The sequence below is a fragment of the Nycticebus coucang genome, chromosome 8 (genome assembly GCF_027406575.1).
Source record: "Nycticebus coucang isolate mNycCou1 chromosome 8, mNycCou1.pri, whole genome shotgun sequence".
Classification (NCBI taxonomy): domain Eukaryota; kingdom Metazoa; phylum Chordata; class Mammalia; order Primates; family Lorisidae; genus Nycticebus; species Nycticebus coucang.
Window position 1 is genome coordinate 106,300,148 of NC_069787.1, and position 26,161 is coordinate 106,326,308.

Below are 26,161 nucleotides of genomic sequence, written 5' to 3' on the forward strand. Positions count from 1 at the left end.
GGGCTCAGCCTTCTAAAATTAGAAGCCTATTTTCATTATTCAGAAAGGAAACTGAAATATCTTCATTTATTCAAAAGGTTTTATGCAATATGGTCTAATAGCAATATGAAAAAAATCAAAGTCTTATGTTTTAGTTACCAAGGAGAACATAGTGATTTAAATGCTGCACATAAACTCTTAAGATAGGAGGGGGCACTGTGTTCCCAGTGGTCCACAGCACTTACATATAAAAATTTTAGAAGTTTCTCATAGTCCACAGCACTATGGTCAGGGTGATGATCAATACCTACACATAATAATCATCTGTTAAGTAAATGGAAAACATTACGTTCAGTCATCCAAAATATCTTCATCCAGATTGATATCTGTTGTGTCAATATCTTCTAATTCCAAATTATCCAAATCTACTTCTAGTTCAAGTAAACTCTGAAAACAAAAGGAAGAGGGCTATGAAGTTATACAGCACCGTGTGAAAGAAAGGTCATCTGGGGTTCATGATGTAAAAGTGAGAACTAAAATTTTCTCAGTAGTCAAAAGGGACTTTCCTACTTCAGTGCTCCTGCTCTGAAACTCTGAAAGAGACTCCATTACTTAAAACCACAGAGGCTTCCACATACTATAGATAATCATGGGGAAGAGGTTTGGGTATATATAATGTAGGTGTACCTTTTCTTCTTTGTTGGCTGTGTGGGAAGCCACAATAACCGGAGTAGAAGAAGGAAGTTTCTCATCAAGTTCCTAAAAGCCAAACAAAAGAATTTGCTCAGGAATTTAAACTTTTCTCCCAAGAGGAAGATGATCAGGATTAGGAAGTGGGAGATGGTACTTGGTCAATAATCTCAGCCAAATTATCAAATGAAGTCCTCTACTGACCTGTTGAGCTATAGACCTGGAGGGCTGAAAGCCTTTTGCCTCTTCCATAACATTTCTCTCTTCATTTGGCTATGAGAGAATAAAACAATGATAAAATGAGACATTTTCAAATCATAATTCACCTGTCAACATGGCCAAGTTGTAGATATTAGCTTTTTATCCAACAGTGAAGTATTTAATGCAGTTCAAAACTTGAAGGCATGAAGCCATACATTTTTAGCCAAACCTGTAGCCATACATACTAAATGGAGCCTGGCACCCCAGCCACTCACCGTGACAAGTGGATATTGTTTGGCTGGCCACAGATCAGCATGTGTTTCCTTCACCCATTCTTCAACAACAAAGGCTTCTTTTAATCCAGGGAAAAGGTTTTCATACTCTGTTGGGTCAGCAAGGGAGTCTGCTGCTTTCTGATTGACTTTTGAGAGATTTTCTCTCCAGAGTTTCACTACCCTATTATAGACATCAGGGAATCAAAGAGAGATTACGTAAGTGTGCTCTGTTTTTATTCGAAACAATTCTTCCTAAAATTAAGTCCATACCTTGAAACCTGACTGGGTAAGTAAGTTCGAGCCAGGAAGGCAGCTTCTGGCAGCCGTCCAGTTCTAATCAAGAGCTCCAGGCAAGCATCAAGCCTAAAGATTAAAAAGAAGAGCTACTGTTAGAATAAACACTGTAACACTGGCACTAACAACATAAAGAAATGTAGATTTAGTGTTGTAAAACCAAAATTCTCCCAACCTCCCTCACACACACATCTTCTGTTACTGAGCCATTTGTCTTAATTAAAGGCTGTTACTTACAAAATCAATAGACTCCAAGGGTAAGAGGGATAAGAGCTTTCAGGACCACTTTCAATCTAAGTTTTAAGAACGCCTAAGGAGAACCTAAAAGGGCTTTTCAAGAGGGCAAGTTAGATTATTAAGATTTAAAGGATTGCTTGGGAGGCTGAGGCAAGAGAATCGTGTAAGCCCAAGAGTTAGAGATTGCTGTGAGCCGTGTGATGCCACGGCACTCTACCCGAGGGTGGTACAGTGAGACTCTGTCTCTACAGAAAAAAAAAAAAAAAGATTTAAAGGATTCAGGATGCAAGCAGAAATTTAGTTTTATGAATATTTAGGGTAGTGTCTCTCCAACATTTGCTGGACCAGACAAGCCAGTGGTGCCTAGAAGGAAAATACCAAAGTGTCCATTTTTAGTTCTTCAATTTTTAATTTCAATTTTTTTTCTGTGAAAGTTTTATAAAGTATAATAATGTGTTTCATAATTCAGACTTGGATTTTAGAAAGGTACACATTATATATTTCCTAACATTCTTATCATTACACAAAAGTCACAAAAATTAATTTCTCTCCAATAACATAAGTTTATCAATGTGATTAAAAACAAGCAAAGTATCATAATAGCAACTAAAAAAAGCATGTCAGAGTTCAGATCAGGTTTTGTCATCAAATATATTATAAAAAACTTCAGAATAATTTTGGATTTCTGAATTATTGATAAGGAATAGGGGATCTCTTCTTACAGGCAGCTAAATTTATAAATATATTTAGACATATTGGGGTACATATTCAAAGTTTTATGATGCAGAATGAGGCTTTTAAAAATAAGCATGGAGGACCAGGCTAATAAAAATTTTTGTGTTTTATTTCGTGAGACAATCAGCTCATGTCCAAATGATCTGGTTTGCACTAATGCTGTTAGATTTAAAAAATACATGACATTTTTATGCTTTTCAGTGAACTCAAATCTTAAAAGTAGCTGGTATCCTCATCCGTTTCTTCTTGCTGTAAACAGATAAAAATTATCTAGTTTGGGTAAAATCACTGCCATTCAGGTACCTCACTAGCCTCCTGCAGTCATAAAATAAAATGCCTCTGCCATTAACAGGCAGAGCTGTGAAAAAGGGAGGTTAGCATTTCTCCTATTTGAGTCTCTCTTAACAACTCAGCTCAAATATTTATACCAAATATGTTAAGAGAGGCTCTTGCTGAAAGTGCCACCAGGTAGTAGTGCTGTCCTTTTTTAACTGCCCCCACCATTCAACACCATCCAGCCATTCATCAGTTCCTTCTCTATTGTTCATTCTTCACACTCCTCCCCCCAAAACCATCCTATGACTATGTCAATGGTAGAAGTAACAGCTTTTAATTACTATACTCACCAAGCTCTTTTAGACCTTAGATTAATACTTACTTGCCCTGTAAAAAGTAGCTCATGAACGCCACATTATTTTTGCCATCTCTCTCTGCACCCTCTGCTAGCTTGTTCACCATAGTAGCATTTCCAGAGGCAGTGGCCAAAAGCAGCAGACCCCCATAATCCTGTGCATGGTGCAGGCACTCCTGGGCTAGGCCAAACTGACATTTACTAATGGCAAGTTCGGCAAGTTGTTTCCACTTCTGTTCTGACTGTAAGAAAGAATTTCCAAGTTAAAATATCTTTGGAAATAAACATTTCAATTTCTAACATCAACATTATTCTGTTAACTTGAACATTACTGTGTTGATAATGGAAGATACACATATAAGTTGACATTACAGAATGTATAATGAAGAAATGGAAATTATTCATGAATACAAAATGAGTAAAAACACATCAGTTTTAATAATGCCTGAATAATTACCAATCCATTATATTTTTATTTTGTTAATTACATAGTGAAACTCAGAGTAAGACCATTTAACTAAAGTTTCAAGGTAATTATAATGTAATTATTTTAGCAAGTGATTTACTACTACTTTTTTGAAAAAAATACTTTTTATGTCCTTAAATATTTAAAATAACATCTGTCACTTTTAACTCCTCAAAAATCAAGTAAAATGCTGTACATTTTGATGATCTTAACACTGCTAAAATTTATTTTGCACATCTTAGTTTATCCGTAAATGCTGCATTTAAACCACAATTTAGAGGCCCCATATATAAAAACCCACAAATTTAATTTATGCAATTAATTTACGCAAAGATTAACAAAATACATCTTTGAAATGCAAGAGACAATAATTGCATCAAAATAAGTCACTGATTTGCGTTTGAGAAAGCTTTAATAACAAAATATATTAACCACAAAGAAGAACCTACTGATTTTTCCATCAGTTATGAAAAATAATGACTTAGAACATACCTCTGCCTCCACTGCTAATTGGTATGCAATTTTCAACTCTCCAAGCTGAAGAGCGAGTTCAAAACGATGTTCAGGATCTGTGGATACTGTAAGAGCTTGCTGCTTGAACCCCTAAACAGATTTAAAAAATACGTGTTGAGTATTTATGCATACATTACACATATATCCACAGAGAAAATCCTCCATTTCCCTCTAAAAATAACTTTGCTAATATAGAAACCCTACTACTCAAAACACAAAAGTAACAGTTAACAGAATATTCTATAATGCGAAATGGAAAAGGTTATTAAATTAAATGGTAAAAACAAACCTGGCAGATAAAATATTAACTCACATCATGCTTACTGTTTTTTAAGATAATGGAAGCTGGCCAATGCTAGATAAACTCAAGTAAAACAATTAGTAAAATTAGAAAGGTAAAAAGAAATGTTAAAGAGAGAGGGGTTTTAGAAAGTTGCCTAAGAATCATTTCAGAAGAAAACAAGGTACAGAGGTGTAAACTTTGCTGTTGGTAACCTACTCCTCTGTGCCTTAGAGGTCATCAAGTGAGTCCCTCACTTTACAGATGAGGTCACTGGCAGTAAATGGGCAGAGAAAAGGAAATCAAATATAAAACTTTTCAGCTTTCTATTATCTGTAGTTCATTTGGTAAACATTCTGTATTCAGGTCCAGACACTGGTCGGCTGTATTACCTACGCCTTTACTGGTGGTCTCAAGACCAGTTTATTCATTAGCAAGTATCCTAAGAAAGTCTAAAATTTTCTTCCTATACTCCATTAAGCTATCAAGAAAAAGCTTTTAAACCAACGATAGTAAGACTAAAATTAGCCTCTCTCACAAGACAAACTACTGATGCAGTGTGCCCTTTTCATCTCTAAAGGGGTGTGGTGTGTTACACAAAAATTTCAGGGCTAGTTCACCTCTTCATCACACTGAGGAAGAATGCTCATTAACAAGATGGTCAGTATGGAGAAGACAGGCAGCTTTCAAGAGTTCTGTTCAGCTAGATCTTCAAGATGGCTTTTTGTCATGGTGTTTGATGTATTAACTTCCCAGATTCTAAATAATCTGAGTTACTCCTTTTTATTCACTAGTATTGATATAGACACTAGCACTCTAACATAAAACCCAAGAGTGGAAGATGGAAATTTTTTAGAATAGATGGATATAGGCAAGGGCAAAGCAGCTGAAATGAGATGGGTTAAATATACACTTTTGATTTCCCCTAAGTCCTCACTAAAATCACACTAAAGGGATTTGTTTTTAAAGGCATGAATTCCCAAAGGACATACAGAAAGGGAGAGGAAACTTAAGTAACAAAATTTTGGAAGCTGGAGGCTCAACGCCTATAGCTCAGTGGCTAGGGCGCCAGCCACATATAGCAGAGCTGGCGGGTTCGAATCCAGCCCGGATCTGCCAAACAATAATCACAACTACAACCAAAAAGTAGCCAGGCGTTGTGGCAGGCTCGCAGTCCCAGCTACTTGGGAGGCTGAGGCAAGAGAATCACTTACGCCCAAGAGTTTGAGGTTACTGTGATCTGTGACACCATAGCACTCTATTGAGGGCAACTGAGTGAGACTCTGTCTCAAAAAAAAAAAAAAAAAAAAAAAAAAAAAAATTTGGAAGCTGGAAATCTGATGGAATAGAAACATGGTAAAACTTAAACTAGAGGAAACTAATCCTAAATCAGGAGTGAGGACCCCACAGAAACAACTGGATCGACACCTCAGAAGACCCAGAGGTATTTCATGAGGGGGTAGTACTAAAACAAAAAGATTACCCTGTAAGCAGTTAAATAAAATAATATCCTCTCCTCTTTCTTACACCCTTTGACACACAGAAGACAGGTTTATACTTTGGAGAGGGTAAACAAGAGGGTATCCAGCCTAGAGATACTCAGTACACCGGGAGGGGGGAATGTTCAATATCAAAAGGAAAATAAAAGATTATGCAAATGGATACACAGAATAGGTGAAATACTCCAAGCTGTCTTCTATTCATTCCCCAGAATGATGGTGATTGGGGAGCTTCTCTGTGAAATCTAAAAACCTCAAGAGGAAAGACCTAAAAATACCAAAAATGTCAACTCTGTGAAGGCTATGTCAGCTAGAACAGTGCCTGGTACATTAAGTGATCACTAAATACATTTAATAAGCAAAAAGTAATTAAATGTATTATAGCCAGATGAAGATACTGATGTTGAGGCTCCCTAATCTATTGGCTTAACTACATCACACATTGTGAAGACTATGCCCCACACAAAAATTCAGATCTTTTAATCTGCTTTTTGGCCCTCCACTCTTAAATAAGGACCCAAAGCTCATCAGATACCTAAGAAAAATCTCTAATAGAGATTGAAAAAAGCATACCATGTAAGGGAAAAAAGAAAACTTTAAAAACAACAACAAAAAAAAATTCATTTTCTCAGGGTAAGAGACACTTTATCTACATACAAGAAGGTCTAAAAAGTCAGAGAGTAACAAAATAAGAAAACCAGTGCAGGGAGACTGACTTTTGAATAATAGTTACAGAAAAAGAATACAGAAATCAAAGGAGGGAAATCATCACAGAATGGTGCGTGAGAATCTCTCAGAAACAAAGAACATGAGTTTCCCATTTAAAAAGCTCATCTAATGCATACAAAATGAATGAAAACCGACCTCTACACCAGGGCCTACCATCATTGTAACATTTCAGAACAACAGGGACAAGATCTAAAAACTTTCCACAGAGAAACAATAGGTCATGTACCAAGAACTGGGAATAAAAATGGCAGTGGGATAAAGAAAGCTAAATCTTTCTTGTATGGAGGGGAAGTCACAAGAAATGTCTAAAGTTAGGCGGAACCTATGGCTCAGTGGTTATGGCGCAGGCCCTATATACCCAGGGTGGTAGGTTCAAACCCGTCAACTGCAACAAAAAAATAGCCAGAAAAAATAGCCGGGCGTTGTGGCGGGCGCCTGTGGTCCCAGCTACTCGGGAGGCTGAGGCAAGAGAATCGTCTAAGCCCAAGAGCTGGAGACTGCTGTGAGCTGTGACACCACGGCACTCTACTGAGGGTGACAAAGTGAGACTCTGTCTCTTAAAAAAATAAAAAGAAATGTCTAAAGCTGAGGAATAAAGAAAAGCTATGTTGCCTGCCATATTGCTTGCTATGTAGCATGTTATTAATTAGAAATGTGGAAATAAATACAAAAAGAGTTATTTTAGATAAAATAATGAAAAGTACGTCCAGGGAGTAGGAAGCAGAGAGGGAAAAGAGGGCTGCTTTTTCCCTAAGTCTGCAGAACTCCCTGTATGCTTTGTGCATATATAGCTTAGGTTAAAAAACACTATATTAAGAAAAAGATATGTTGCTAATGATGAATTTTATGTGTTATTTTATCACAATTTGAAAAAAAGGCAGGTGGAATAGTGAGAAAAAACTTAGGATGGAAATGGAAATATTTAGACACTGGAAAAGAGGTGTACAGAAGGTGAGAACTGGTAAATCACCTCCAGCATTTAAAAGGGGTACTAAGAATACCGAGGAAGAAGGAGAGTAGAAGGAATGTGCACAGATGCTGTGAAAAGTGGCTTAAAATTTACAGGAGATATTCCGATGCCGTAGGAAATCAATAGTGAGTAAGAAATTAAGTTTTTCAAATCCCTACTAACATTCTTTCATATTGCTAGTTTTAAAAACAAAACGAAAACAAACAAAAAAATTCCTCTCACTTGCTTTTCCAAAAAGTGTGCAACTCTGGTCCTTTGTTCTTTCGGGATGGTAGGAAGGACCTTATCAGCCATACTAAAGTCCCTTCGCATAACAGCCGTCTGGTATTCCAGGACTGAAACCAGCAAGGAGTAGCTAACAATGTTTAATTCTTTATCCCCAAGATAAAGCCTGTTGTCTTTCGGAATATAGCCCAGGAGATACATTGTCCTATAACAGAAACAAAAACTAAATTAGAAGTTTAAATCTAAAGTTAAACAAACACATACACACCACATTCCCAACAATGCAATTTTGGTTAACAATAGGCAAACCTACTAAAACTGTAACAGTAAAAATAATCCACTTATTGTTGCTACAAGCTAGCAACAGCTTCTGTTTAAAAAGTACACTTTGAAATTTAGGTCAAAAGAAAAATGATACTCAGCTACCTGTCCAAGTGGGCAATGGTGACTATTTCTCCTCCAACATAATAATTTAATCTGTTCACAGAACTCGTGTAAATGAAGCAATCGCCTACCCACAGCCCTGTTTTCACAATCTCCTGAATCTCACCAAGAACCTGCCGAAAGAAAAGACTATTAATACCTTATCCATCATTAGAGATCTGTCAGTAACAAAAAGCTAAAGATACTTGAGGGTGATAAGGTTGAATAAGGAATGCAAAGTAAAATCTTATTTTAAGAAAGAAAATCTTAGCTGGGTGTTGTAGCTCAGTGGTTACAGCACTGGCCCCGAACCTCACCTGGGCTTGATTAAGGAAAAAAAAGAAAGAAAATCTTTCCTTGGAATTTCTTCTTTTTTCATGTAAGAATAGATTCCTAGATTAATATTTATAATGTGAGATCTCATTGGTGGGTCAAAACTGTGATATAAAAGGGTGTTGATCTAAACTCCCTAATTCACATGAAACTAGAATATTAAGTACTTTATAACCTTCTAGGACATCTCCACAATGGATGATTTATCTTTACCATTTGGGAGCTCATTTAAATCACTCTGGCTCAATAGTCTTCTGACCAAAACAACTACAAATTTCCTTACTGAAAGACAGCAAAGTAAGTCTAAAGATTTCCTAAAACCAAAGCATAAATTTCTTTTAAACATATTTACTTTCATATTCTGATCTCTGAGCCAAGATTTTAATTTTCACATTTCATCAGAACCCCTTAAATGCTTAGCTTCCCCAAACCAAATTTATAATGAAATGTTAAAAACTTCATGTTAATGAAATTTATAATGAAGTCTATAAGAATATAAATCATTTCAAAACAAAGCTAACATTGTGCTGATGCAATTACCTCAAAGGCATCTTCAATGCCATCTTCAGTAACTCCCTCATGTGTTTCCTGTGCAGCCAAGACTTTTTCCGACAGATACTTAAGGATAAAAAATGATTCCTCGGTGGCAATACAGACTAACTCTCCAGAGTCAGACCAGAAAATCTGCCACAAGACAAAAAACACAGACAACTGACTTGGATTTCTGATTGGATGACAAACTGTATACACTTTATTTCTTAAAAGATTTATCTTGTTATATCAAGATAGTAAGTGTGCACTTAACAATTTTATGTAGCATATTTATACATATATTTGAGGGCTGTTCTATTTAACCCTATAACAAAAAGACCAAAGGAAGACAGGAGGGAGAGCTGTCAGTACATATTGGATGTGCTGTAATTTAGAGGAATAGCAGCCTATTCCTTACTGCTCTGTAACAGTGTTTCTCACCCTTTATTTTCAGTGTTACCCATTCCCTAGGAGCCTTTATAGACATTTTTTTCCTAACCAATATCACAAATATGCTGGGTATCTGTTTATAATATATGATGCACACAGATATACATCCCTATGTTTTATACATAAAAAGAAAGTTTTTTAAATATCTTCCAGGAACCAGTTTTTGCCCTTTTGGAGAAACTATGGCCCCCATTGAGAATACTCGCTCAAGAACTAAGCCACTGGGAAGCTGGTTTGTTTTCAAACATAATTTCCTGACAGTGAAAGCCATCAAAGCAGCAGGAAGTTCTAAAGGTAGAACATTGTGTTACTGGATATGGTTACCCGAAATTTCAGCAGCCACCATCAAGTAAAGTATGAAAAGGTTTTCTAAACTACGTGGGAGCTTCTGTGGCCTAAGCCAAGAATTCCGACTTTTCTTCAAAATATGCTTTTTAAAAATATATTTAAAATGTAACTATCAGTTGGACTTTGAACAGTTTTTTATACTTTTGAAAATATCCAGTATCTACTGCCTCATTCAAATAACACAATTCTCTTTTTTTCTTGAGACAGAGTCTCAAGCTGTCACCCTGGGTTGAATGCCATGGGGTCATAGCTCACAGCAACCTCCAAATCTTGGGCTCAAGCTATCCTCTTGCCTCAGTTTTTCTATTTTTAGTAGAGATGGGATCTCACTCTTGCTCAGGCTTGTCTCGAACCCATGAACTCAAGCAATCCACCTGCCTCGGCCTCCCAGAGTGCTGGGATGACAGGCGTGAGCCACCACGCCCGGCACACAATTCTGACTGAGTAATCCCGAGGTAAACAGCACTGTGTCTGATACTCTGAAACAGGGACAGCCGAGTACGAGGACACACACTTCTTGGCCTTAGGGACTCAGAACTCACCAGAAAGATAAACACTACAAAAACAACAGGGGGAAAACTCACATGTTTGGGCTGGATTTCAATTCTGCGTATGAGTTCTGTATTGTCCCAGTCATAGAAAGCTAAGCCATTTACAGATCTGACTCCCAATAAGAAGCCTCCATAGATACCTGAAAAAGAACACAGAATTTTTGCTTGATGTTCCTGAACCATTACAAAGCTTCTAAAAATGTATCCTATGTAAGTAACACTCACTTTCAGCTCCAAAATCTGGTTTAAATGATTTTTTTTCCTTAAAATTCTTAAATATCTTTACAACGCTGTTGCTCTCTCTTATGGCATATCTGGGAGAAAAAAGGCAAAATAACATAGTAAGTTATAATTCTACCAAATGTTAGAAATATCTTCAAATTTTTTTGAGTAATTATGCAAAAATATAAAATGAATATTTGAGAATTCAGTGATATATTCATTTCCTAAAATACATTGGTGAATTCCTTACAGTTGGACAAATAACATGGGCTTCATATTGTATATTACACAAATCACTAGGGCTTACAAACCAGTTTTGAAACTGGAAATGACCCAAATGTCTATCAACAGATGGCAATGATTAAACAAATTATGGTATACTAATACAATGGAATACTACTCTACAAATAAAAGAACCAATTACTGATCTGGACAACATGGATGAATCTTAAAAACATTGTGCTGAGAAAAAGAAGCCAAATAGAAGAGTGCATACCACATGGTTTCATTTATATAAACCTCTGAAGAAGGAAGATGACAAATATATCTATACAGGAACAAAAGGCAGATGAGTGCTTGCTTGCGACTGAATAACAGGTGGCTGAAGAGTGTGGACTGACTGTGGGAAATAAGGGGCTATCTAGGGGACCATAGAAATATTTTGCCATTTGACTGTGTTCACGTTTATTGAATATATACATTTATTTGTCCAAATTCACTGAAATGTACATTAGCCCCATCCCTTTGTCTGTGGAACATACATTTCAAGGCTCCCAGTGGAGGCCTGAAAGCTGAGATAGCACCGAACTCTATACACACTATGTTTTTTCCTATACAGTAACAGGTGGGTGGCATATCTGAGCATACTAGATAAGGGGATGATTCAAATCCCAAGAGGAATGGCAGGAGATTTCATTATGCTACCCAGAATGGCATGTAATTTAAAACTTATTAATTGTTTATTTCTGGAGTATTCCATTTAATATTTTGGGGTTGAGCACAACTGCAGGTAACCAAAACCACAGAAAAAGTAGCAGCAGATAAAGGGAGACTACTACACACTTAAAATAGTACATTCTGTTCTATATAAACAATACCTCAGTAAAAGTGATTTACAAAAATAAACCCTGTGACAAATGGTTGACTTGTCAGCCTTGTTCTGTGACACCTTACACAATGCTTACATGCAGGCCTCTCTGCCTGGAAAAGAGGGGCTGTGGCTATCATCGGATATTCGAGATTGTGTGAGGAAGGGAAGTGGTAAGTGCTTTGCTCAGGACAGGAGAAATGCTGAGCAGGGGCATCACTGGATAAAGCCGAGAAGTAAGCTGAGACAAGTGGGTCAGTTCATGAACCACAGGTTCTTAAGATGTTAACAAAGAACTGTGCACATGAGAGCGTACTTAGGACATTTATAGAAAGATCAAAATAATTCCTTACCTCTCTGTAAATTTTATTGTTATCAAGTTTTCAAAAATACATTTATCATGCAGTGCTGAGGCTCAAGTTACTCCACTGTTGGGGGCGGGAGGCAACTCAAAGTATGAGGAAAATAAAATGAAGAAAACTGTGATGATTTAATTCAATTGTGTGGTCTGAAAACACCAAAGCTGTAATATTCATTACAAGCACCAAACAGGAATTAAAAAAGAACTAGAGTCAAGGACTACCTGGTAAAACAATCCAGTGTTAACTTATTTTTCCTGCTTTTAGTAAGAGCTTTTTACGAACATTCCAAGTTCAAACAGAAATTCCTTTTGTTGAAAATGGGAGGTGGGTTAACCTCATGGAAAATAAGTTTTAAAAAAGATCCAATAAACTTCTCAAAAAAGACATCAAAGCACAACTTATCTTCCAATTAGCTCATAGAGGGGCAGCAGCACCTCAGGATACCCCGTCAAGGGAGGGTCTGCCTAAGGCCTGCCAGAGTATACTTGAGGGCCTACTCTGCCTTACGCCCATTCATAAGCACCAGTTCCTGCCATGAGCTCCATCAAGGAAATGAGTGCTGAGTCCCCAGTTAACTGTGATTATTTCATCAGTCTCAGCGAGCCAGCTCAATACTGGACATAGAAAGGCAAAGACAGCTCATGCTACAAAGTTGTCTCTGACTCTAATCTTCCAACAGACAGCTCTGGTAAGAACTGTTTTTTGTACATAGAGAAACAAAGCCTCAAGTATCTCTTTTATAGAACAGCATACAACACCCATGTGCAATCAGGGCAAGCTGAATATCATACAGTCAAAACTTACTCTGAAGAGTCGTGGGCCCATGCAAACTCCTGAGCAGACCCAAAGCTCTTGTTTCTCAATGCCATTGCTGTGTAGATTATATACTCCCCATCGCCACACACCACGACAAACCTAGAAATCACAAAAGCCAAGAAGGAAAACAGAGGACCAAAGACATGTTAAGAAACAATAATTCATCTTTATGGTAAAATAATTCTAATAAATGTCATTTTTAGTCACTACATATTACAATCTTCTTTTAAAGTATGTACACAACAGAGCTACACAACAATATTTTAGCCAACAAATCCAAAAGCAAGTTATAAATATGGCATTGTTGTTGAAAATGTTACAGCAATGGCCTTCTGTTCTAGACAAAGGAGTCTGGGGACAGGAAGGTGCAAACGGCTGGAGATGCATAGGAGAAAGGTTCCAGTTATTCAACTAGTATTTTTTGGACACCCAGGTGCCTTTTGGTACCACTTGACTCATAACATTTAGACCATAAGAAGGCATTATCTTATTGAAGACTATCTTCAAATGAATAAAAGTATCTTTATTTTATTTTATTTTATTATTTTTTTTATTGTTGGGGATTCATTGAGGGTACAATAAGCCAGGTTACATTTTTTTATTGCAATTGTTAGGCAAAGTCCCTCTTGCAATCATGTCTTGCCCCCATAAAGTGTGACACACACCAAAGCTCCACCCCCTCCCTCTTTCTGCTTTTCCTCCCCCCCATAACCTTAATTATCATTAATTGTCCTCATATCAAAATTGAGTACATAGGATGAATAAAAATATCTTAATCTACTTTTTAGTGACTATTAAATTTAATAAACAAGGTATTTTAACATTCAATTATTGAGTAAAAATAAAATGTTGCACAAATAAAATTTTTCCAATAGACATAACTGTCTTTAAAGTTATCTTTTGTAACACTGTAATAGCTGCTATCAAAGGACTTCCATAGGTAAAATGTGACACAGCAAAAGAATGGGAAATATAAATAATATGTTCTTAACCTTCATAAGGTAATTATATTACAAGTCATTATGGATACCATTTACTGAACTTGGTGGCATACTTTGTACATATATTTTGTCTTTTTTAATACTCAGGACAGCAGTGCAAGATACCCAAACCTACTGTAAAATAATTTTTAAAGCTTTACAGGTTTTAAACTCATTGTGCTAGAAACTTCTCCCTCATGAGATAGTTGGTGCTTTATAAATCTTAAGGGAAAAACAGAACTTATAGTTCAAATTACAAATACGAAGCAGAATTACAAGCAATCCCAAAACGCTGAGTCAGCTTTTCTTAAGAGTAATGAATTGCAAGTCTTCCAAGTATTCCAGCAAGTACAGAGCACCTATTATGTCTCAGATGCTCTCAAAGGACAACAGAACCAAACCCAACACACGTGAAATAAGAGTAAACACAATACTATTATATTTAACAGTTCAGAAATGTGTGGTATAGAATAAGGCCAGGAGGGTAAACATGCTCCACCTTACGCGCCCATTTAATCAACTAGTATGGCTGCCTGCCTAAAGCTGTGTTGAGAATGGTGAAGCCAAGGCAAAAAGCTCAATGGGAATGATTAGAAATGTTTACCCAGAGGGAAGGAATGAATATGCCATGGATATGCAAACTCTGCTCACAGAAGCTCCGAGAGAGATTTTGGTAGTGGCTTACCGTCCATTAGGATTATGTTGAATAGTCTGAGGGTAAATTTCACAACTGCCCATATCCTTCACTGCCAGTGGCAATCTTTCCCCATCTTTAATTTCAGCATCTCCCATTGCTTTTAGGTTGGCCTGTTGGACTTCTGAATGCTTGGCCCAAATTATCTTTCCATTGGCATCCATGGACATGGCAGGTTCCTCTCGACCAAGCTGTAACAATGATAAATGGTTCTTAGCAATGAAAAGGAAAAAACCACAACACAATAGATTATTCTTTTTTTAACAGAGAGCTCTCATCCCTTTCTTCTACTTTAAAGCTCCATTGCTTAATTAAAGAAGTGTCAGTTGAATGAAACTGGTGGCTTGGAAGATGACAGTGCTAAAATATAAGGAAAATTGCTTTGGTTGTGTCATCCTACTTAGAGAGACTGTATAAATTACCTTAACAATGATGCTCCCTTCATCATAGCCCAAAGCGACATTGTTGGACCCTCTTAGACTGGCCACACACCATACTCTTTCCATTCCATAGTTCAATGTGCTCTCAAGCCGGTAGGTGCTTGAATGCCAAATACGCACTGTTCCTAAAAAGAACAATATGAATATTCCCTTTTGATACATGTACCCAACAATAAACTGTAACGGGTGACTGAGCCACATGGAAGTTTTTTTATTCAATTAAAAAAAACATTCCCTGGAGGCTTTGTGACCAAGTTTTTGGTCTAAGGTCTTTAAATGACTTTATAAAACAACATAAACATAATCATCGAAATGTATAAAAAATTAAAACTAAGAAATGTGATTTTAACTGTGAAATAATAACAGGATTTCTTTGGTAAAGTGCTTCCTATGTGCCAGATACTTTCTACACCTGATTTCTTTTTACCCTCTCACTGTAATGTTATAAAGTGAAAATGTATATTTCCTTTCACAGTTCTCCTAAACCACACATTCATGAAGTGGCCAGGTTTGACTCCAAAACACATGTTTTTTCAGTTTTTTTTCTAGGACAGCTGGGTGTCCTACCTAAGGATAGCATCAAAACATATTAGAGTAATAATAATGAGGATAAAGATGATGACAATGCCCATCTACTCTCCTAGAGCTTTAGTCTCAGATTATCAAAATGCTTCAATTACAAAGCAGAAACACTACCTCGTTTAAACATTTTCTGAGTAATTACTAGCATAGGAATAAACATATACTTTTAACTTACCATCTTCTGAACCTGTGATGATAATTGGCAACTCAGGATGAAAACTGGCACAAGACACATTTTGGGCATGTCCCTCCAGTGTCTGCACACATGTTTTATTCTATAATAAAGAAAAAAGAAACATTTTTTATTAGTAAAAAACCAGTAACCAACCTACCCTTAATTTTTCAATGCATTATAAATGACAGTAGTTATGACAATTTAAATAGTATCTAATACAGAAATTTTTTGAGATAGAATAATCTTGCCATATATGTGAATATTTTCTCTATTTTATAAAATAGATAAATATATATGTAGCAATCAAATTTAAAGAAAATAAAAACACCAACCAAGTTTTCATCTGAATATTACTACCCCAAATTCTTAGGACAATAAATTTTTCCCTTAATACTCACACTTATCATCTGTGGACTAAGTAGGTAGTGCTGTTTAAGCTTTTAATATTTTTATTTTGTATTTAAGTACACATCTGAAAGAGTTTCTAGGTAAAACTGGTTTTCTAGGCCTCATCAACTGCTTTAAAAAACTTTTTATGTGAGAACAAAAATACAGACATTTAAGAAAATCCTGGAGACAGCATGGTATCAAGAGCTGTATGCAGCTTAGTGGTTGTACCACGTCTATATCATGACACAATTTATTGATCTAGTTTTCAAATATAAATATGCCAATGAGGATACTGGAGGATTACAATTTAACATTAAAATGTTAAAATTCAAAAAAAAAAGTTAAAATTCTAATTTATATTATTACATGACAAATAAACATGCTGGCATTTTATTTATAAAATCTTGACATGCAATGTGCTCATTTTTATGGATGATTCTAGGAGCACAGGTTAGGTACAAATCCTTAAGACCTTAAATTATTATGCTACAAGCAGAGATCAACAACCCAAGTTTTAACTGCCCTGTAACAAATAATAAGAAACATGTCTAACATATGGCACGTAAGGTTATAAAATACCTGTACCTGATAATCCCATATTTTAACAAGACGGTCATCTGCACCTGAAATGAGGTATGGTTTGTCGCCACCACTGTAGTAATCGATGCAATTCACACCTTTCTCATGTCCTTCCAGAGTGAAGTTTGGTGAAGAAGAGCCCAACTGCCACACCTTCAGAGAACAATAGCCCCAATCATTACAGGGCCTTGCTTTTACAGAAGGCAGATCCCCTGACACTTCTGACATATTATATAATGCCAAAGTCCAGGAGAGAAAAGCTAAATATTCCTTTTTTTCCACCTGTTTTTGTTCTTTCTCAATTAATTTCTAGGGGGCAGAATCACTATGCTGTTCTCCAAAAATGCCAATTGCCAGGCTTTATCACTAGAAATTATGATCTAGTTTATTGATAGGACGGCCCAGGAACTTAGATTTGTAAGATGTTAAGAAACACTACATTAAGGGTAAGAAATGAAAAAAAAAAAAAAATAAATAAATAAAGGGTAAGAAATGATTTTATGAGAGATTTAACATGAAGCTAAAGGAAGTAGATTTAGTAAGATGTAGTAAAAGAAAATTACTCTTTAAAGTATAGAAAAGCAGTGAAAAGTTCCCACAGGCTTGGCACCTGTAGCTCAGCAGCTAGGGCGCCAGCCACATACACAAGAGCTGGCGGGTTTGAACCCAGCCTGGGCTTTAACCGTTAAATTAATTTAACCCTAAATTAATTGAGAAAGAACAAAAACAATTAGGTGGGAAAAAAAAGGAATGTTTAGCTTTTCTCTCCTGGCCTGCCAAACAACAATGACAACTACAACCAAAAAAAAAAAAAAAAAAAAAAAATAGCCAGGCATTGTGGCGGGCTAGTCCCAGTTACTTGGGAGGCTGAGGCAAGAGAACTGCTTAAGCCCAAGAGTTTGAGGTTGCTCTGAGCTGTGATGCCAAGACACTCTACCAAGGGCAACAAAGTGAGACTGTCTCAAAAAAAAAAAGTTTGCACAGCACAGAACTGAGATTTATCTTTTTTACTGAGTGCCTACTACATATGAGGCTCTGTGGGGGAGTATAAACATATGTAAACAAATGTTTATGACTTACTGTATACAATAAACTTTACTGGAGTCAAAAATAAAATAATTCTTATACTCAGGATAAACCTAATTTAGTGAAGAAAGTTTAAAACTAATTTCTAAGTTTCCAACCTATGTTAAAAGCAAAGATAATTCTATGAAACGGAAAAAAAATAAAGTCAAAACTCTAAGATATTCAGACAGGTAACATTTTACATAAGTTAAAAGAAAATAAAAATGTTATACAGATGTAAACAACCACATATCAGAAGTTAATTTGATTTTAAATCTATGCATATAGAGATACATTAGATGCATGCACTCCATGCAACACATACTAAGCATCTAGGACAGGCAAGGGCACTGTGCTATTCGCTACTGCCCCAAACATTTAACATTTCAGAGGGTAAAGATTTTCAAAAACACATTAATTATGACTCAGTGTCAGAAAGGCTGTAACAGAGGCAAAAAGCAATGGAAGGAACAGGATGAGTACGACGTATAACTGGCTCGGTCTAGAGGTGAAGCAGATGTCTGATAAGATCTTTTCAGAGCAAATATTTGTGCTAAGCTTTGAAAGCTGAGTTCACCAAAGGAAAATAAATCAAAATGGGAAAATAAAAAGAACAGGAGGAACAGTTAAATAAGGTAAGGTTCTATGAATATTCGTGGCATCTCTACAGCACAGTGAGTAGACCAGGATTTTAGATGTCTCGTAATATTAGCCCAGGCCAGTCTTGGAAATCCTTGTATTCCATACTAAGGCATTTGGACTTTATTCTTACATCAGGAACTGACAAGATGAAATCTATGTTTTAGAAAGATAATGACAGCACTATAGAAAACTGGAGTAAGAGTGAATGGAGGCAGGTGGAACTTAAAATATAAAATATACCAATAACGAGTGGAGGTCAATGATGATTATGCTAAAAGTAGAGGAAAGTCATGACCTAGAAAGATATTGGTCTTTTTGTCTTATTCTGGGTTCCTGCAGATCTAAAAAATTTTATATGTTGCTTCCACACAGAAAAACACTCTTTTATGAAGAGCACTGGGTCACCACAATATTTTTCTAAATAAAACATACTCCTGTGGATTGAAATGAGAAGCCCCATTTTAACTTCAAAATAAGTTTTTGAGAAAAATTCTCAAAATAAGCTTTAAGAAAAACTTAAAAGTGATATTTTACTAATGATAACTGACACAGGAAGCAGATACTCTACCTTGATGGTCCTGTCCAAGGACGCACTGGCAAACTGATTATTATCTTTGGGGTTGATCACAATCTGCATAACATAATGGGTATGTCCTTCAAACACTTGCGAGCAAGACCATTTTTTATCCCAGTCCCAGAGCTTAATAAGCATATCATCTAGGACAAAAAAAAGTCTCAAGTTAGTTGCAATTTTTATTTATTTTTCATTTCAGAACTAAGACACAGAGCCTAGGTACCTTTTAAGGCAGCAAACCTAACATAAATCATATACTCCATGTTCTGCAGAAATAGAATCAAAACTGAACAGATTTTTCAAAATCTTTATCCTATAAATAAACCTAACTTTCTATAGAAAAGCAGAGATAAAATAAATAAAATAGATTGCTGAGAGCAAAATAAAAATTTTGTGAAAAATTTAAGAAAAATTCAGTGGGCTTTAAAGAATGACAAAAGAGTAACATAAGTTTGATTAGAATCTGACTGAACAATAATAGCAATGATTAGAGAATATTTGCTCTCATAATACTAAAAAAAGTTCTAAATTAACATCTCAATTTTTAATTTAAATAGGTTTCAAAGAGTTATCACCAATTCAGTGCTACTTGTTTTTACTGTCCTCTAAAAGGTCCACTTGTTTACATATAATACTAAGGAGCAAACTAGTTTGAATATAAAGATAAAACTGACTAGAGTCTATAGCAATCTGCCCAAAACTCATTCATCAGAATGTAAATGAGTTTTCTGTTCAGCTGATGTTTAAACATCTCAGGTCTTTTCTGAACAAGAATCAGAGCAACTGTTACACAAATCCTGAGTATAGATGATATTTTATTAGTAATCAAGCAGCATCAGTAGTACACTAATGAATCTAAATAGTTTAAAGGATGCTTGGAATTAGAACTCTACCTGAAACAGCAGTTAGAGAATATCATGTCTCACTGAATGAAAATGAGATGCAGATGACCAAAGGAGGTCATCTCTTACCACTGCTGGTTAGAATGAAAGGCTGGGTTGGATGAACAGCAATACAGCGAATGTAGTCTGAGTGTGCTTCAAACATATGGACTCTCTCCAGAGTATTGTAATTGAATACTCTAATCTGCATGTCATCCTACAATGGAAATTTTAAAACCATCATCACTGTTATGAAGTATAGTGCATAAAAAACTGCATCACAGCCTCAAAGAATGAAGTCCATCCTTCAAAATACTGTACTAATTAACAAATCAAAAGTGAAAATTCTGCAACTAATTTACATAATCATTGACCAATTCAGAAAATGGGATTAGAGAATGTGTCTACTTACCGCTCCTGTCACAACCCAGTTCTTTCTTGCGACAAACTTTGCAGCTCGAACAGGAAGATCACACACTTCAAATGTCTTCACCAGTGTCTTTAAATTTTAACAAGAATATACACATTGAGTTATGAGAAAATAACTGAAAAATCTGCTATATTTAATACATCCAATTATTTAGATCACTTCTAATTTTGAAATATTCTCAGGCTAAAATATAAAAGTTCAACATTAAAATGAGAAAAGAAAAAGACCAATCATTTTCTTTAATAGAGTCAAAATTAAAACACCTTTAGAAGACAGGAGAAAGTAAATGTCCACAAGATGTTATTCCAGAGCCTCTTGCTCTGGCCCTTTCTTCCCTCTCTAGCCTCACCTCTAGTTACTCCTAGCCTCACCTGTTTCTGTTCCCTCTGCCTGGAAAATCCACCCACGGAAATCTGTAATCCCCTTTCATAATGTATAATAGCACCTCATAATTATATGTTTAATGTCGATCTTTCCTGCTATCCTCTCCGAGGGCAGGAATCTTGTTTAACACTGTATACCCAGACCCCAGAACCATGACTGGAATATAGAGTAGTACATAGTAAGCATCTGTTGAATGAATTGACTCTTAGTTTCTTCTTTTTAAGACTAAAACCCATATAATAAATGGTTCAGAAACACGGTACAATTAATTCTTTTGCATGTTTTAGCAATATGATTCCATACAAATGCTATTTCTTTTAGTAAAATGTGGAAATGCAGTGATTTATATGTTCCTTCAAGTTGCTCAGAGTGGGATTTTTTACATAAGATAAAGGCAGAAAACCAGGAGACCCTCCTAGAAAGAGCAGAGATAAATGCACAATGCCTGTTCTTTAACATTTTGAAACTCCAACTATCATTTTTCAATCTCTCTTTTTGTACTAGAGAGTAATAATGAAATAACTAAGTACAATCTTATGATTAACATATCCACAACAATTTTTCCCACAGACTATCATGATAAATGTCAGTTCTTCAGTATTTAAAATACTTTGTACAAATTTATTTGAGAAAGCAGTTTGCATATAACTATTAGATTCCGTGATGGTATTAATATTTCTTCTCTTTCACTATGAACACAGTCTAACAGTATTTTTTCTAATGAAGTCCTTAAAAATTCCTACCTGTGTTTCATGATTCCAAACGCACACACTGCCATTGTAAAGACTTGCCAACATCCATGGCTCTGTAGGATGCAAATCCACACTCTTAACTCGATCTGATCTAGCAGTTAGCTTTCTTTTAATATCAAGTCGCAGAGGCTAAGAAGAAACAACATTGAAAAAACTTAAATTGCTAAACCAAATAAAACATGCTTGAGATCTTAACTAAAAACAGTACATTAACAAGCCTACAAAACAATTCAGTTTTTACTTTCCTAAATTATAGGGACAGTTTCAAGTCTAACACATTTCTTCATTCATGCATCAAAAAATGAGAATATTAAAAATTTTTAAAGTTATAGTGGCAGTTTTAAAACTTTTTGATCCAAGAACTCCTTTACATTCTTTAAAATTTTTGAGGGCCCCAAAGAGGTTTAGTTTACTGATATTTTTACCATGTTAAAAATTAAAACTGAGACAACTTTAAAAATTTATGTTATGAATTAATTTTCAAGTAACAAAAATAAACACATTACTTGCCCACTAAAATTATACATTTTTATGAAAACACTTTTTAAAAGAAATTTAGGATGATGAATGGCAACATTTTATATTTCTATAACTCTTCAATAGAAGACATTAGTTTCTCATATCTGCTTCTGTCTTCAACATGTTGTGGTATGTTCTTTTGATTGATATCTAACAAAAATACTTGGCCTTACAGATTAGTTAAAAAGAGAAGAATATTTTAGTAATTTTTCAAACAATAAGATATTCTTCTTTGAAACTCAAGAAGTAGTAGTTTCCCCTAAAGGCTACCTGCAATGTTGAATCTGAAACCATATCAATAAACTATTTATACTTTGTTAGATTAAAATCTACTGAAATTCTGTACTTTGAATGGATCTTTCACTCATGCATGATTTGGTAATAATAAGCATTGGTCATTTGGAATATGCTGGTTCACTGAGTTATGCAGATCTTTCAAATGTTTATGACTCATCATTATATTTTTTAAAAAATACCACATTGATTAATAAATGTATCACCACCTATATCAACTGATAAGCCATTAAGCACTGGAAATCTGTGAAGTTAAGTGATAGTTTTCTAAAATTCTAATTTTCACTTGAAATCTCAAATTTTATCATTGGGAACAAATACTGTCAGAAACCAACAAACTTCAGTTTTTAAAAAATGTCTATAAAATATCCACCAAATAATCAAGTGTAACCAAGGAGTCTCATTGTTTCAAGTAAAGCTCACAACTTAACCATAAATATGTTTTTCCTTGTGATAACCATCGTAGAACTGCTTTATGAATACTCCACACTCATCACACAGAATACTTAAAAGATAAATATTCAAGTGTGATATATGATAAAACTAATAATTTTTATTGTTTCATCAATGACATTCTTAAATGAAACTGGGTTTTTTGTTTTGTTTTGTTTTTTAGAGATAGGGTCTCCCTATGTTGCCCAGACCGGTCTGAAACTCCGGCCTCAAAGCAATCCTCCCACCTTGGCCTCCCAAAGTGCTGAGATTATAGGTATGAGCTTCTGAATCTGGCTTTTAAAAGAACTGCATGGCAATGAAGAATATACTGTCAGAACAATTTGGTGCCACTGCACCAGCACTTTTACCTTCCATTACTTTTATACCATCAGTGCAAATATAACACAGCGAAAAGGGCCAATAGCATCTTACTATTAGGAACACATCATTAAGACCTTACTGATTATCTTAGCCTGAAATATTCTTTCCTAAGGAATCCTGTAAGATTTCATTTTAACCATTGATGATACACTTATGAACATATCTTGTCTTGCTTTCTAGAGTAGATGTTTCTTAAAGGCAGGGTCATTACTTATACATGTCTTCATCTCCACAGCACCTTATATACTGGGGTATGAAGGTTTAAGGACGAATAACATAGGAATAGAGAGTCACCGTAAATTCGAATTTCAGTTCTGTCACTCATTTCAAATATGCAAAAGTGGGCAAGTTTACTTAGCCTGTGTCAGGCTAGAATTGTGTGAAACAGGGACAATACTATCATTATATACTGTTACAAGAACTAAATTCAGAGTTAAGCAGTTAGAGCATCACCTGGCCTGTAGTAACTGCACTATAAATGTTATTTGTAAGTCTATGAATAGACTCCCTGCTGTTGTGAGAATTAGGTGGCAAATGTTTAGCCAAGTGCATGGCTCATAGGAAATATTCTATTATAAACGAGCAAATGAGCAAATTCACATTTTGTATTTCATGTAGAAGATTTAAAATATATTAAACACAATGAGGGCAATATTTCATTAAGATACATTTTTAAATGTAAAGACTACAAAAGAAAACTCAATTAGGCAGGTCCAAAGGCCTTTCCCAAAAATGTTCACTGGTGCAAGCACAGCAGATCCAAATCAAAGGAGGTCATTAGTAACATGAAATGGTATAATTGAGAGACTTGAGGCCTTGTTCAGGTACTGTTAGCCTGAGGTTCCAAGAAAGTCTCTGGATGAGGAAGGGTTGGGGTGTCTGTAAGTGAATACACTAAATTTTATGCGAAAATGTGTTTTCTTATGGCATTTTTCTGGACATATTCATAACTTTCATCACTTTCCCCAAGGGATCAACCTGTTTCTAACTTTGCCACAATTAGCTTCATACAAACTTGCTGTAGATGAGAGACTTGGATTTATTAACCCCTATGGTCTTCAAGTTCCCAAATCCTGGATTCTGTGTTTCATAACAAGTAAAACTTTAAAAGGCAGGAAAATATTTAAATATAAAATACTGAAAAAGATATTCTCACACTACCCTATTTTTTCCTTATAACAACACTCTTGTGTAAAGTGTTTTAAGGCATTTTTGAGGGGGAGGGTGATAATAAAAAATGTGCTGTCATGACTTCTATTTTGGACATTGTATTTACAAGTGCAGAAAAGCACTCCAGCCAGCATCATAAACAGCTCCTCAACCCTCCTTTTCTCCCTAGAAACCTAAGAGCTAAGATTCCAAAGTATTTGAAATTCCATTTCTGATTCCATATACATTTTTTTCCTTGGCTTCTCTGCGTAAGTTCGTAATCAGCACACGCTATTCCAGAAAGAGACCCCAACAGGGATGCATGATTAGTTCTCACCGTTTTAAGAGTAAAATGAAGTAATTTTGCCAAAGCCTCCTATAGAATTCAACGTTTCGACCTCTGTATTTCCCTACCCAACTCCGTCGCAGACCGCCCGAGCTCCAGTAAGCTCCAGGGCAGTCAGGGACCCCTCACTCGGCAGGCACTGCGTCCCCACACCATCCCGGCTTCCTGGGGCCCACCGCCTCTTCCCGCCCGCAGCTCAACCTGGACCAGGACTCCGCAAGGCCAGAGGCAGCGGCCCTAGCAGGAGCCCAGACCACTGCTTATCACAGCCCTTAGTCCAGGGGCCCCAGGAATCACCCGTAGCCGACGGGGCCGCCCCCCTTCCTGCAGGGTCTGGACCTACCATGGCTGCGTAGGTCCGAGGCCGAACGCTCCCACTTGCTACCGAAGACACGGGCCCTAAGCCCCACCGACCCCACAGACCGGCTGACTGACGTGGAACTTCCGGGAAGCTATCCTCGCGATAATCGACGGCCAAGAGCCTTTGCGCCTGCGCAAATCCTGTGCGGAGCTGGCGTTTCCAAGCCCCGCCCCGGTTGCCTAGGCAACCTGACTTTTCGTTCCACTGGGAGCCAACCAGGTGCTGCAGGGGAAGAGGAGGTGTGGCATAGACCTTGGAGGGCTGTGGCCTGGGGCTGCTGATCGTGGACCTGGGCTGAAAATCCAAGAGGTTAAAAAAGACGAGGAAAACAAAATTCCTACTCCCTTCTGGACGCTAGCGTCCCGGGAAAACTATGGTGGAAGCGCTGTCCGGCCTTGGCTCTTAGAGGAGGGGAGGAGGAAAGAGAGAGCGAAACCTGGCCAGCGTGCCCGGGTGGTCCGAGTACGAGGCTGGGGGCGTCGGGGCACTGATTGGGGCTGAGAAGATGGGTGCTGACTTGGGCCGAGCTTCATGCCTTTGAGGTCAGAGGGAGGCCTAAGAACCTTCGGTTCTGGAGCTTTGCAGGAGACAGGACTATTTTTGCCTTTTATTGGCTATCGGCTATGTTATTCTCAAGTATTTATCGATCTTCAGGCCATGTGTTCTTCCCAGCTTTTCGCATCAAACCTGAATTATCTCTATTTTGCTAATGAGGAAACTAAGGCACAAAGAAGTATCCTGGCCAAGACTGCATAGCAACTGGTAGTGTGAGGATTTGAACCCAGACTAATTTGTCCTCAAAGTCCTCTGCTGTTTCTACTATAGCAAACGATCTGTCTCTTCATTAAAGTAGTTGAAGTCTACAAGAAAGACCTGTGCTGTAGGTGTTGCAAAATAAAGTGCAAGAGCATTGGCCTACCACTTTTGACGCCCCCTCTATACCCCCCCCCTTTTTAAAGAAAATTGTGGGCCAAATTAAACTTGCTATCTGGTTACATAGGAACGTGTTATCTCTGACTTAATAGAAGCCTTGGTGTCTCTTCAGGCCTCCAGACTTTAAGAAAGGCAAAAATACGTGTGGTTCAGAGAGACATGGATTCTGCAACAAGTAATTTGACCTAATTTTAGGACCCTCGCACTAACGTGACCTCTTACTGTTTTGAGTTTTCCTCAGCTTAAAAAAAAAAAAAAGGGCTGTTTGATTTCTAGGGTCCTTTCATTTCTGCTGTCCTATGTTTCTGTGACTTTCAGTAGTAGAAAG

At 36.6% G+C, this 26,161-nt stretch overlaps 1 protein-coding gene across 2 annotated transcripts; it reads right to left on the reverse strand.

Moving 5' to 3' along the window:
- Nucleotides 1-68: 68 nt before the first annotated feature.
- COPB2 (COPI coat complex subunit beta 2) lies at nucleotides 69-24,996 on the reverse strand. Of its 2 annotated transcripts, XM_053598434.1 has the most exons (22): nucleotides 24,883-24,996; nucleotides 21,407-21,544; nucleotides 20,262-20,348; nucleotides 19,940-20,066; nucleotides 18,963-19,111; nucleotides 16,694-16,840; nucleotides 15,719-15,818; nucleotides 14,944-15,086; nucleotides 14,513-14,712; nucleotides 12,836-12,946; nucleotides 10,586-10,674; nucleotides 10,394-10,500; nucleotides 9,021-9,164; nucleotides 8,151-8,281; nucleotides 7,722-7,929; nucleotides 4,001-4,111; nucleotides 3,070-3,284; nucleotides 1,416-1,508; nucleotides 1,146-1,326; nucleotides 874-942; nucleotides 667-738; nucleotides 69-426 (listed from the first exon to the last, which is right to left on the reverse strand). In XM_053598434.1, the coding sequence occupies exons 1-22, from the start codon at nucleotides 24,883-24,885 to the stop codon at nucleotides 331-333; spliced, it is 2,721 nt and encodes a 906-aa protein (XP_053454409.1). In that variant the 5' UTR covers nucleotides 24,886-24,996; the 3' UTR covers nucleotides 69-330. The 2 variants fall into 2 exon arrangements, with proteins under 2 accessions (XP_053454409.1, XP_053454411.1); XM_053598436.1 differs by lacking the exons at nucleotides 69-426; nucleotides 667-738; nucleotides 874-942; nucleotides 1,146-1,326; nucleotides 1,416-1,508 and adding an exon at nucleotides 1,941-2,039.
- Nucleotides 24,997-26,161: the final 1,165 nt, after the last annotated feature.